The 13,820-nt window shown below is 42.1% G+C and overlaps 1 protein-coding gene and 2 non-coding genes across 5 annotated transcripts; all 3 read left to right on the top strand.

Annotated features, from left to right (window-relative positions):
- Positions 1 to 342: 342 nt before the first annotated feature.
- RPS3A (ribosomal protein S3A) lies at positions 343 to 4,412 on the top strand. 3 transcript variants are annotated; one of them, NM_001304860.1, is given in 6 exon segments: positions 413 to 498; positions 1,152 to 1,255; positions 1,616 to 1,803; positions 3,142 to 3,350; positions 3,940 to 4,049; positions 4,239 to 4,380. In NM_001304860.1, coding segments are annotated over 6 exon segments (795 nt in total). In that variant the 5' UTR covers positions 413 to 436; the 3' UTR covers positions 4,361 to 4,380.
- Positions 2,366 to 2,438, top strand: LOC117802500. Its single transcript, XR_004625876.1, has one exon. It is a non-coding gene; the product is annotated as a small nucleolar RNA SNORD73 (small nucleolar RNA).
- Positions 3,654 to 3,722, top strand: LOC117802501. The gene has a single exon (XR_004625877.1). It is a non-coding gene; the product is annotated as a small nucleolar RNA SNORD73 (small nucleolar RNA).
- Positions 4,413 to 13,820: the final 9,408 nt, after the last annotated feature.

The raw sequence follows: 13,820 nt of genomic DNA, 5'->3' as shown, positions 1-13,820 counted from the left end.
TTGAAACTAGCATTTGAAATTGGATCTGCTGCCTGATTCCGAATCCCATACTCTCCAGAAAAAACAGTGACTTGGTAAATTCGCTTTTAACAACGTGGAGAGGCTGCCTCCCGCCACGGAAACTTACTTCCGGGCGTCAGAGCCACGGAAAGCACCGGCCGCCAGAGGTTCGCAGCTTCTGCCTTCCGCGCCAGCGGCCGCCCCCCACCCCCCCCAGCGCAGCATCCTGGAGAGCCGCCCGCGGCGTGCTGCGCAGTCTCCACACACGTGAGGGCGCTCTCGCAGCTACAATCGGAGTTCCTCTTTATGTTGTCGCGATATTCTTGAGGCCGGAAAAACGCAAGATCGAAGGTCACGTAGATGGCACGCCTCGCCCCGTACGCCTAAGTTCTCGCGTGAGGTTCATTTCCGCCCTTTTGGCTCCCTGAGCAGCACAATGGCGGTCGGCAAGAACAAGCGCCTTACGAAAGGCGGCAAAAAGGGAGCCAAGAAGAAAGTGTAAGTGGCTCCTGTCCTGGCCCCCAGCTTTTTGAAGTCATGTTGGGCTCGGCAGGCGGGTTCTGGATGGCGGTGTGGGCCGGATGGTGAGGATATCAGTTGGATTGCAAGGGCTGTGCCGGGTTGGTAAACTCAGAACGGCGGCCTGGCGGGTACGGGTACTGCATCTCCACGGGCTGGCTTCTTTCCTTTGGCTTTCTGGGCCTTGTGGGCTCCCTGGCCTCGTAAATTCCATCCCATTCCCGTCCTCTCTTTGGGCCAGGTGGGACGCTTGGAGTTCTTAATGAGCTTGTTTGAGTCCCTGAAGAGCCAGGGTTACCAGTACGTGTCTTCATATACCGGTAGAATTCAAGAGACGTGCATGTTATTTGGAGGCAAGGCTCCTTGTGTAGCCGAAGAACCGATGGGTTGGGGAGCGTGTACGTTTATGGTATAACTTTTACAAAGTGTCCGGTCTGTGTACAGTGAAGCTGATATCTATCGTAGGGAAGAGCTAGGTTTGCACCCCTCATCTCACTGAAGGGAGTAGTTACTTAGACTCCAGTTGCTTACATGCCAGTTAGCGCTTTAAAATCATTAGGATGAGGAAAGTTTTAAAAATTCAGTAAGAATTACGTGATCTGTGATAAAACTTACGTGTTTTTAAAATATAGGGTTGATCCATTTTCTAAGAAAGATTGGTATGATGTCAAAGCGCCAGCTATGTTCAATATAAGAAATATTGGAAAAACACTAGTCACAAGAACTCAAGGAACCAGTGAGTATTTTATTCTTGTTTTGTTTTTTAAATCAAGGTTTACTGGTGGTCGTATGGTGGGAGAATTAAGGAAATAGCTCTCGGTTGCAGCTTTGGCCACGGTGGTGCTTGTTTGGTAGAACACTTGGAGAAGAAAGGTGGTGCTTTGAGAATTACTAAGAAAATGTGCCTAGGTACTTCTGAGTTTCGAGTAAGCACTGGCCTTAAGTCATTGGTTGCCACATGGATTTGGTTAACAAAAGTTAAGGTCTTTATACTTTACCATTAACTTTCTAAGTTCAGCTTTATGCATGAATGTTCTTTGTTGGCTTGACTTTTGTGTGGTTCCTAATGTTAGTAAGACAATTTCTTGTTTTATAGAAATCGCATCTGATGGCCTCAAGGGTCGTGTTTTTGAAGTGAGCCTGGCTGATCTGCAGAATGATGAAGTTGCCTTTAGAAAATTCAAGCTAATTACTGAGGATGTTCAGGGCAAAAACTGCCTGACCAATTTCCATGGCATGGATCTTACCCGTGACAAAATGTGCTCCATGGTCAAAAAATGGCAGGTGAGAACAGAAGTTCCTTAGAGTGCATGGTGCTTTGGCGTTCATGGCCAGGGATACCCTGTTAAGAAAAGAAGGAGCAGATGTGATTGAAGTAGATTTCATTTCAAATCCTTGATGTTTTCTAGCTTTTATTGAGTGCTGATTCTGGGATTGGCACTCTTGAACTTGAGTAAAAGCAGTAAGCAAGCCATGATCCTCCTATTTAAGTGGAGTTCAAGATTTATTTATTGTTTTTTCCAAGTTTTAAAATTGGGTTTATCAGAGTTGCTAAGAGTGGCAGAGATTGGTGTGAGGTTGGAATCTTTACTCCATTTCCCAGTTGTGTTCTCTTTGGCAAGTAACTTAAAGCTTGCTAAGCTTTGATTCTTTTATCTAAAATGGTAGGCAGGTAAGATCATAACTTCTTGCAGTTATGAAGATGAAATAAAAGAGTCATGTGAAGATGCTTTAAGCACAGAACTTGGCACAGAGCATTTAGAAAGCATTGTTACTACAGGAAATAATTATATTGGTTCAGATGTACCTGGCTAACCATTCAGTTTTGGGCTGTTTTGTATATGGGAATGAATGATGACAAAATGTTTCGGTCCCAGATGATACATATTGATTATACCGTTACATTTATTTCTGACATTCCCTGAAGATTTTATGGCTGAGTTTCTGGAAATATTCTAAGGTCCTTTTGCCACAAGGGTATTGCTCATTTCTTTAGTATACAATTTACAAAATGCAAAGGAGGTATTTCAGTTTTTCTTGCTACCTAAGGTAGTTTTCGTTTTTTAACTGGAGGCAAAAATATGAGTAGTTAGTGGATTTTTTAATACATTTTAGCTGTGAAATTGAATATTTAATTGTCATCAGGCTTTAGTTTGGAGCATGAAGGACATTTAAAAATATATGCATTTAGTGTTATAGCAGTGTTTCACCTATTCAGACACTTTTTAAAAAAGGAAGAAGTGTAGACTGGAGTCTGTAGAACTGGTTTTCTTATCACGCAGAGGTGTACAGTTGGTTGGTGGGAAGGGTAGTCTGTTGAAGGCTGGCATGTGAAAGATATGGGGGGGGTGCTGGGTGCTGTTGAGATGGGGATAGAAGTGTTACCTAGGGAATAGAGCTGAGAGGACTTGGTATTTATTTAATTAGATATGAAGGATAGTAAGATTTAGAGTAACTGGGTAACTTCACTTCAAGGAAGTTAATTCTGTAAATTAGGCATGTAGTTTCTGTTACTTTATATTGTATGAGTACTTGATTTTTCTAGCGTTTTTATGTTAGAATTGGAGGGCTAAAAATTGGTAACATTAAGACATACATCTGACAATATCTTTTTTTCACTAGACCATGATTGAAGCTCATGTTGATGTCAAGACTACCGATGGTTATTTGCTTCGCCTGTTTTGTGTTGGTTTTACTAAAAAACGCAATAATCAGATTCGGAAGACCTCTTACGCTCAGCACCAGCAGGTCCGCCAGATTCGGAAAAAGATGATGGAGATCATGACCCGAGAGGTGCAGACAAATGACTTGAAAGAAGTGGTCAATAAATTGTAAGTGTTTTTTTTCCTCACACCACATAACCCTGAATTTCTGCTTATCCCTCAGATGAAGGAAAGCATATGAAACAAAGTGGAGTCAGACCTGTGTTTAAATCCTGTCTGAAACTGTCTGGTTGTATCCCTTAAAATGAGAACATGTTAAGTGCTCAGTAAATGTGATTTGGTTTCTTTATCCTTATTTGAATGAAGCAGTCTCATGGCAGATACTGAGACTTGAAGCATAGGAAATGCTTTTGTCTTAGTTAGAAAATACACTGTATGGGCAAAACTTCTCCACAGTCAGTAATGTATGGGAATAGATGATGACAAGATGTTTCGGTCCCAGATGATGTCCACTGATTTTGTTAACATCTTTCTGATGTTCCCATGCAGTTGGCTAAGAGGGTGGAATAGAAAAGGCAGAAAGCTCACATGCTAACTTTCCTGCTAACTACTTGTATAATTCAGATCGTTTAACCTCCACCTGTTAAGGGGCAGTAATAGACTGTGTCGACTGTCTTACATGAGGATTTGAGTGGATTAAATGAGGTGGGTATTAGTATGTATAAATTTATCCTTTTCTGTCTTTATTGGTTTGTAGGATTCCAGACAGCATCGGAAAAGACATAGAAAAAGCTTGTCAGTCTATTTATCCACTCCATGATGTCTTCGTTAGAAAAGTAAAAATGCTGAAGAAGCCCAAGTTTGAATGTAAGTGGAAAATCATAGGATTCCTGAGAAAAATAATGTGTGGCCAGATACATTGATGTCTTGTTTTTTTTTTTTTTAAGTCCAGATTATGGGGTGTGTTTTTTTTTTCTTTCTGTCATGCCTATGTAATATTGAAGATCATTGCTTTAAGATAATGGTGTACTATAACATTTTCTTTCTTTCTTTTAGTGGGAAAGCTCATGGAGCTTCATGGTGAAGGTAGTAGTTCTGGAAAAGCTACTGGGGATGAGACCGGTGCTAAAGTTGAACGAGCTGATGGATATGAGCCACCAGTCCAAGAATCTGTTTAAAAATCAGACATTTAATGGTGACAAATAAAAAAATCTTATTTGTGATGTTTAATTTTCTGATGTTTCTTTTTAAATATTGTAGGCTTGGTGAATCATATTCTGAACTGAAGGTGATGTGAACTGTTGTATGGAGTTTACCCATTGCTCTGCATTACCAAATAGCTGCAAAAGGGTAGTGATCCACTTTAAGCTGTAGTGATATGGATGGAAGTACTACAGAGGGTTAATAAAAGGGAATCTTTTTTAACATGCTGTATGTTTTTAAATGCCTTTTTTTTTTTTTAAAGTTTATTTGACAGAGAATACAGGCAGAGGGTGAAGCAGGCTCCTGATGTGGGACTCGATCCCAGGACCCTGGGATCATGACCTGAGCCGACGCTGAACCAGCTGGGACACCCAGGCATCCCTTAAATGGTTCTTGAACCATCTGGAAGGCTTGTTAAAATATGGCAGGGCCCTGCCCCCAGAGTTTCATTCAGTAGTTGTAGGGTGAGAACTGAAAATTTGCTTCTTTTTTTTTTTTTTAAACTTGCATTTTAACAGTTTCCAGGTTATGGTGATGGCCAGGACCACACTTGGAGAACCACTGTGCTAGACTGATTAATGGGAGGAGCCTGTTAAATTTTTAGGGTTTTTTTTTTTTTAAATCCAAGTGTTCTTTTCCCTAAAGCAGCAAAATGCCACACCGCACCAGTACTGTGAAGTTGAACTTGGCTAGAGAAATTGGTTATTGATAACCTGTTAATAAGTGGGCATTTGATGCCGCCCACTAGCCAGTATTTCCTCCTCTAGTCATCCACCCATTCTGTAGGCCTCCTCACCTCCAACTTTTTCATTTTTGATCAGCTGATGACCTTAAAATCATTAGAAAAGTTTAAAGTAGATGAAAGAACTTCACAAATTCCCACCCTGCCATGTATGTATATATTAGCATTTCTGCCTTCCCTCTTGCCTAATCAAGTTCATGGCTCTAGCAGTTTTCACCTTTATTGATATTTATTCAACAAGACCTTTCCACCAGCATATAAACTGAAATCTGCCCTTCCAGGTAACACCCTACTCAAACCCCTTATATAGCAAAGCTCAAAAAAGTTGACCATGTATCTTGGACAATGAGCAGTTTTTGTTTGATGTTGAGTAAACCATTTTCTTTGTACCTAATTTTACTTTTAAATTAGAAGTTGGACACCTCCCACAAGCTGTTGTATGAAGGTTGCCAGTGACTTTGTCGCCAAGTTTAAATGGCCTGTTAGTGACGTTTTATTTGCCTCTAGTGACATCTGACAGTTGAATCTTAAAAAGATTTCCTCCCATGTCAATAGCCACTGTTTACTAGTTCATCTCAGACATTAGTGTTGGAGAGGCCTGGGGCTTAGTCCTTGGACATTTATCAATTATCTCCCTATATACTCTTATTCAATATATTAAACTGACTTCCAGATTTTTTATTTCTAACCTGTACCTTTCTTTGAACTATAAGTTTGTCTATCCAACTGCTTACTTAATATCTTTACTTGGATATAAAATAGGCATTTCACCATTTGACAGGTCTAAATTGGTATTCTGGATATTAACAGTTTAACCCGCCCTTCCTGTTTTAGGCCAAAATTGTCTGGTCATCCTTGACAATTCAGTTTATTCAAAATGTATCTGGAATCACCATTTCTTAACTCTATTGCGATCACTTTTGCCTGGATTGTTACTGCCTACCTGGTCTCCCTAGGTCCACTCTTGAGGATGGTCTGTTCACTCAAGGCCCAAACTGATCTTGCCCCTCACCTCTTACTACCTCTTAGAAATGCTTGTAACATTTTTTAGCCAGACTGCCCTCACTATTCCTGGATGGGCTAGGTACCTTTTTACCTTAGGGCTTTGGCACTTTTTCCTGTGCTTGGAATGCCTTACATGCCATAGAGCTTGCTCCTTTACCTCTACGTCTCAGTAGACCCCGGTGATGGGCTTGGCCTATTAAAAATTGTGCCCTAACCTTAACTTTTTTCTGTAGTTTTTACTTGTATCTACTAGAGTATTTCATGAGGATTGCTTTTTTTGGGTCTTGTTCACCACTACACCTCCAGTGCCTAGAAGTTCAGTGTTTGTTGAATAAAGGAATAAATGACATTCCCTATTGATACCCCATAGTGAAGAAGCAAAGTTTTCAGTAAAAAACATTAGTTGTACATTTCTATCTCAAATGACAGGGGCTTCCTTTGCAGGGCACACAAAAGTTGGGTCTAAAAAGCGGTCATTGAGGGTAGAGTCCAGGAACTGAGTTAAACAGTTTTTATCTTGGTTTTGGACATTATCTAGTGATACAGTCAAGCTCCAATTTGCTGCATCTGTATAGGGCTTGGCATAGCTCTGTTTTATCTTATAAGGGTTCATTTGAAAATGGTTCCAGGAGGAGTATGTGATTGAATTATTTAAATGAGTTGGCCTGCTTGATGACGGGTTTAACTAAGTTATCTTCTAGGCCAGCTTGAAGGTGGGTAACTTCCAACCAGTGGAAAATACTTCAAAGGGTAACTCCGTTCCCTATTTCCCATTTAAGTATCTTATATAAGCTTAAACATGCAAGAATTCAAAAATAATGCCATGAGAACTTCCTGAGGAATTGACCAGAGAACAAGCTTCAAACAAATTAACTACAGAGCTATCAATGCAATAACACATAGATCGTAAGTATTCACATGTGGCTTTTCTCTACTTGACTCTCTGGAACAATTTTACTTTGGTCTTTCACTGGAAAACAACAGAGACACAGGAATCTTCAAAAACAAGCTACTGAAGACCTTTGTGTTCAGGCATGATTGGATTAGGCAGCAAAACAGTTGATCTGAAACTGGCTTTTGTTTGTTTTTAAGTGACTTTTGCTTCTTGAATGTGTACAGTTGAGTGATATCCGAAAGTGTGTACAAATGGGAAATAAAGGGCTCGGGAGAGTATCCTAGATAATATGGGTGCATGTTATGTAATTACACAGGTTTTTAACTGGAAAAATGAGGCAGAAGAGATGGGGATAATGCCGTGTGAGGGTTTTGCTTGATGTTACTAGGTTTGATGGAGGAGGAGGGCCATGGGCCAAGGGAAGTGGGTGGCCTCTAAGAGCTGGCACAAATGGGGGAGAGGGGCAGAGGAGGAGGGAAAGGGAGAGAATCTGAAGCCGACTCAGCACTGAGCTCACAGCTGGACACAGGGCTCAATCTCACCACCGTGAGTTCACCACCTGGGCCAGAACCAGAAGTCAAACACCTTATCGGATGGAGCCACCAAGGCGCCCTGGCCCACTACATTTTTATAGCTGTACTGTTAACATTGCTTGAGCACACAGCCTTTACTTATATTCTCCCTCTGAGGCCTTAAGCAAAGTCTCATTCCTGCAAGTCTCTAAGCCCTTATGCCCACTTGCAGTCCCTGCATTGATAGCTCTGTAGTTACATCTGTGTGGACCTTGTTCTCTGGTCAATGCCTCAGGAAGTTCTCATGGCATTATTTTCTGAATTCTTGAATATTTAGTACAGTTTGTCAGTGTGCTTTATACATGAAAGTCACTTTTATTGGATATAACATCCTTGGCTTTTTCTTTGAGCATCTTAAATATGCTACCACATTTTCTTCTGCCATAAAACATTGCTAATGAAGGTCTGATGATAATTTTTCTAATTTTCTTTCCCTTATTAGTCACTTTGTTTTGATTAGAAGCCCAAATAATTTTTTTTAATCCAGTGAGTTTATAAAATATAACTTGGTAGTTCTGATTGAGTAGTCTCAGGTATGCAGTATACTCTGAATATGTAATTTCAACACTTTTTTTGAGGCAGAGTTTTCATAAATTAAGGTTTTTAACATCTGTTCCCTTGATTTGGTTTCCTTTACTGGGGACTTCCTTGCCTGTGATCTCCTGGCAGCTGTTGTAGTCCCTAACTATCCATGTGATGAACTCCTTGGGTTGTACTTGTAGGAGGTGCCGGCTAATTACCGCCCACGGGCTTAGTCTGGCCAGTGTCTGTTTCTGGATGGCCCGCAAGCTTACAAATGGCTTTTCCGTTTTCATATGGCTGAAAAAAAATAGTTCATCACATGTGAGCTTATATGAAATTCAAATCTCAGTTTACCCAAAGTGTGACTGGAACACAGCTACACACTCAGCTTCACGTATGCCAGTCGGTGCCTCTGGCACCGCAGGGGCAGAGCTGAGTAGCTGTGACAGACCATCTGCGGCACACGCGTCACTGCACACTAAGCGGCAGCACATGCACACCGCAGTGACACAGGAAGAATGCGATGTTTCCTATCGCCTCTCCAAAAAGACCCCTTCAGAGACAGTACGTAAAACCTCATTACAAAACAGCATTACGGTGAACGTTTGCAGTCGATGATGGAGATTGCTGACTTGAACACTAAGGGAAGCGTCACCCCCAAGCAAAAAAAGAGAGACATTATTTTTTAAAAATTACTCAACTGTTACAGTTTCGACTTAATAAAAATTTGTGGAGATTTTGTTTCTGCTCATTATGCCTACATGGTATCTTCAATTTTGCCCCTTGGGTCTTTACAGAAAAAGCTTACTGACACCTGCTATGAATAAGGAAATAAAGCATTCAAATTAACTGATAGGGTCTGGGCAACCTTGCAATGGTGAAAAAAAAATACACTTTCTGAATAAATTTGTGCTTGTGTGTGTGCCTGTGCACACACGCGCCTCTGGGTCAGTCCAGCGTGCTATTGTATATTCTGCTTTTAAGCCCGAGGTTGACGCATACGTGCTTGTGCTGTAAATGCTTGTGAAGTTTCAAAGACGATCTACTTCTAGAAAAGTGTTAAAAGGACAAACTCCCCCGCCATTCGCCACCACTGGGTGTGCCAGTATTTAACACAAGGGCCTCTACCCTTTGAGGTCCAGTATTTTCACTAGATAGATGTCCTGTAGTTGGTAAGTCAGAACCCTTAATCTCATTGGCCTTGACTGGTTTTTGTCACCCTTCCAACAGGGGTGTTTGATAAACTCCAATAAAATTCAGAGGCCTGCTCCCCAAGTAGTTTCTTGGGACTGTGAGGGTGGATTTAGAATGTTTAATCCCTTAGTAATCAAGGCAAGTCTCTTTGACCTGCCACAAAAGGAGACCCAACTCCCTGGATGCTTTCGGTACCGGAGACAGCATGGTCTCAGTAAACGGGCCTTCCCGGTTAAGTAAAAACTGCAGCAGCTCTGGCATCTTCATTTTGTGTGAAGTGGTGCCAGTTACTCTTCGGAAACCATGTCTCCCACCCCATTGCCTGAAGCACAGCTGCTGGCTCATGGCGGCCCTCACTTCACAGACAGCCCCTAAACACACGATGTGAATCACCGGTGGCTCAGCTGAGTTGAAAGCTGCTGGTATTCATTATGCTACGCAAACTAGAGTGAGTGGTCACTGCCCAGTGAGCTGAATTCAAGGCGGTTCACAGAGATCTGCTAATACTTCCCTTGATGAACAGTCCCCTTTGCTGACTCTTTGCCCATGGCCTAACCATCTGGTCTGCCACTTGAAAGACTATATTCAGGCAGATTAAAAACATCCCTTTTTTAGGGCTGTCAATTGTGGGAACAAATTGTGGCTACTGATTGGGCCACCTGGTAAAGGCCAACTCTGACGTGACCGATCGAGCCCGCACCACCGGACTGCCCCCACACATGGCAACACATTCACCATTAAGGGCTGTGCACACAGTAAAGAACTCTTTCTCATGCATGCCAGACAGGTGACTCCTGCCAAAAGTTGGCCCACGTGTCCCGAGGCAAATGAAGCACAGACTGACAGCCTGACGCCACTGGACTACGTTGCCACCACGCAGGGTAACGGCTCGTGCCTCAGCACTGCTGATACATTTTAAGGTTGTGATGTTGCTGTTCCAGTCTGATCAACTGACCACACAACTGTAGCCCCTGAAACTAATATTGTTTGTGCCACGTTTAGTTTTCCAGACCACTTGCAACCCGACGTTGGGGCGCTTTTTGTCACAAGGGCCACTTAGCAGAGTATCTGAAGGGTATTTCATGGCTTTCTACCACTCACAGATATCTAGAATTGCTGGGCATCGAGAACAGGTTTCTGGTTCTACCACCCTCACTTCCTCCTGTTCTATATACCTGAGTAAGGTAGTTGGGGGTCAGAGTATGTCAATCCCCAGAAAAGAATCAGCTCTTGGCTGCCTCCTGGGTGATAATCAGGACAAAAGGTCTCAGTCAAAGTGGGATGACTGGAGAAGAGATGAAATCATAAATATCTCCCCTGGCATCGGAGAAAACACCCCAGATCCTAGGAGGGAGGACAGGGCAGCACTTACTGTATTGTTACCTAGATCATTCTCAGTCTTGGCACTATTAATATTTTCGGCTGGATAATTCCATGTTGTGAGGGGCTGTTTTGTGCTAGCACCTTTCCCCCGGCTGTAACAAAATGGTCTATGGACATTGTCAAATGTCTCCTGGCGACAAAAACTGCTCCCAGTTGAGACAGCTAACCTTAATCCTAAATCACGCGGCAGTTGCAGTGAACAGTCTGAGCTGCGACTGCGTTTGTCATGTGTCCACATGCTATGAAAACAAGAAAACTCATAATAGACATGGTCGGTCTTGAACTATTCTGCTATGCCTGATGCCATCAACCGCAGTTCCCAAATGCAAATGTGTACAAACTGGCAGATCAACACAACCTTGATTCAATCTGGCTGATCACATGCTTTTGATGTCTGAGCGGCCTTGGGCAATGCCAAAAACGGCAACTGGAGCTGCAACTATGTGGTGGCACTGTCCATGTGACTTAATCAAACCAACGTGATGGTAATCCAGATCAGGTTTCACAACAAATTCTTAAGTGACCTTTGCCCTTTTGATTGTATTTCCGGATGGGAAAAAAATGGGTCATGAGATCGCTCTCCACTGGGGGCAGGAGTTGCTTTTTTGCCCATCTACTGTTCCTCTAATTATTGACAATGACACCAAAGATTAGCAGATCAGCTGCAACTCACTTGCACGGTTCATAATGAAAAATGGCCTGGCCTTGGAATACCTCATGGCTGCCTCAAACAAGAGCTACTGTTACCCTCTTGGGCTTATTCACAGTTGGCTAAGTGTGGAGAGAATGAGATCAATACCACACGTTGGCTTCACCTGTTGCTTCAAGTCTTACTGATGATAGTCTCAGTCAAACGTGCTGTGGGATTCTAACCTCTGCAATCAGAGTGGCTGATGGAGGAGCATATTCGTGTAAAAATTCTAATTTGGGTAAGAGCGTGTCACACTGAGGAGTGAATTGTGAGAAGCAATCTGCTGTAGAGCCCAAGTGTCCCTGCATGTTCTCGTTGAGAAAGCCAAGAATGTAATTCTTTGCCTGCTCTCTACCTGGGCCATTTCTCAGGTTTGTGTTTGCATCCTTGTGAGCAATCTTGAGGGATGAGGTAATGTCTCCCCCTGGAAAAAGAGCAGGCCTGCTTCCACTTAGTGCACAAGTGCTGAATCTTAGTGTTCCTCTTTTGTAACACAACCCACTACACGATGGGCCCTTTGCATTACCACTGTAGGATCTGAGGGGCATGGGAAACTGGAACTGATGCACATGAAGCTTCGGCTATTGGTTTGCTATGAGTAATAAAATCCTTTTATTTCTGACTCAGGAGTCTCATGTCTTTTGCCAGCATCCATGAAACTGACAGGCTAACTTTTCAACTTGTAAGCTGGGTAGAAAGTCAAACACTGCACAGTTCCTGACACTTTCTCCTCAATTATTTTGAAGCAAATTTCAGATATTAAACGTAAAAATTTCAGCATGTATCTCTAATTCCTTAAAAAGAAAACAACCACAATCCTTCTAAATTTCAGTAATTCCTTAATAGTATTAAATATCGAGTTACACCAGTTTAACTGATGATGTTGGATATAATACTGTGATAGGCAATGCAAGTGTGAAAGCAAGGGTAGTGAACTTCCATTTGCTAAGACCATTCATGAAGTCAAGGTTAAGAAATTGCAGGTGTCATTAGCTCTTAGTCTGTTTGTGGAACTGTAATTGTTTTGTTCAAAAGAAAATACAATCCACTACAGTGGCAGAAACCGACAATATCATTAGACTGTTAAAACCAAACGCTGGGGTAGGGACACCTGGGTGGCTCAGATAGTTAAGCGTCTGCCTTCAGCTCGTGTCATGATCCTGGGGTCCTGAGATCGAGCCCTGTGTCAGGCTCCCTGCTTGGTGGGGTGTCTGCTTCTCCCTCTCCCTCTGCTCTTCCCCCCCCTGCTTGTGCTCTCTCTCTTGCTCTCTCAAAATAAATAAAATCTTAAAAAAAAAAAAAAAGAACACACCAAATGCTGGTAAGGAGTGGAGTAACCGGAACTCTCAAATATCACTAATGGAGTGTAAAATGGTGCAACACTTTGGAAAACAGGCAGCCTTATTTTTTTTTTAAACATTTATTTATTTTAGAGAGAGCGAGTGAGTGAGCGTGAGCGGAGGGAGGGGCAGAGAATCTCAGACTCCCCCCTGAGCTGGGAGCCTAACACAGGGCTTGATCCTAGGACCCTGAGATCATGACCTGAGCTGAAATCAAGAGTGAGCCACTTAACCTTAAACTGAGCCACCCAGGTGCCCTAAAGAGACAGTTTTTTAATAAAATATTTCACTCCTTAACAATTTTACTCCTAAATATTTATCCAAGAGAAATAAAATCCTATGTGCACAAAAAGACTAAGAATGTTAATATTAGTCAATGATAAAGCTGGGGGGGAATGTACATACCAGCTTTATTCATAATAGCTGAAAACTAGAAAAAAATCAATAGGATAGATAAATTGTGGTATATGCACATGATGAAATACTACTAAGAAATAAAAGGGAACAAATTATATTACAACATGGAGGACTCTCAAAATTATGTTGAGCAAAAGAAGCCAGAAGAGTAGATACTGTGTTATTTCATTTTTATGACATTCTATAACAGCAAAAATGAATCTTTGGTGATAGAAATCAGAACAGTGATTGCCTCTGCAGGGGGAAAGCGGTAAGGGAGGAGAGCAGGATGTGAAGACTGACTGGAAAGGGGCATGAGAAACTTTCTGAGGTGATGGAAATGTTCTATATATTTATTGATGGTTATGAGTGTACAGAATTGTCAAAACTCACAGAAGCGTATACTTAGTATCTCCGCATTTTACGCAAATTATGCTCCCATTTAAAAAAAAATGGATCTAACCAGCTAGGTCATGGACTGGCTGCATTTTAGTGTCTGTCCCATTCTGGGACATGCTTTCCACACTATAAACTTACTCCTTCATACCTACTTAGGTCTGGAACCAAACCTAAATACACTTTGTCATGCGCTTCTTGGCTGCCATGAGAATCAGGACCTTGGCTCCAAGGAAACAGTCAAAAAAACTAAGAGACAGCCCACGGAATGGGAGAATATATTTGCAAAGGACTCTACA

The sequence above is a fragment of the Ailuropoda melanoleuca genome, chromosome 5, assembly GCF_002007445.2.
Source record: "Ailuropoda melanoleuca isolate Jingjing chromosome 5, ASM200744v2, whole genome shotgun sequence".
Lineage (NCBI taxonomy): Eukaryota > Metazoa > Chordata > Mammalia > Carnivora > Ursidae > Ailuropoda > Ailuropoda melanoleuca.
Note: the sequence above shows the minus strand (reverse complement) of the source record. Positions and strands in the feature narration are given on the sequence as shown.

Excerpts from the sequence above, each read along its gene's own strand:
- RPS3A (XM_034660041.1), top strand. The coding sequence starts at position 565 with ATGGCGGTGTGGGCCGGATG. Across the intron at positions 1,256-1,615 it reads CACAAGAACTCAAGGAACCA|AAATCGCATCTGATGGCCTC; the intron begins GTGAGTATTTTA and ends CTTGTTTTATAG. Across the intron at positions 1,804-3,141 it reads CCATGGTCAAAAAATGGCAG|ACCATGATTGAAGCTCATGT; the intron begins GTGAGAACAGAA and ends TTTTTTCACTAG.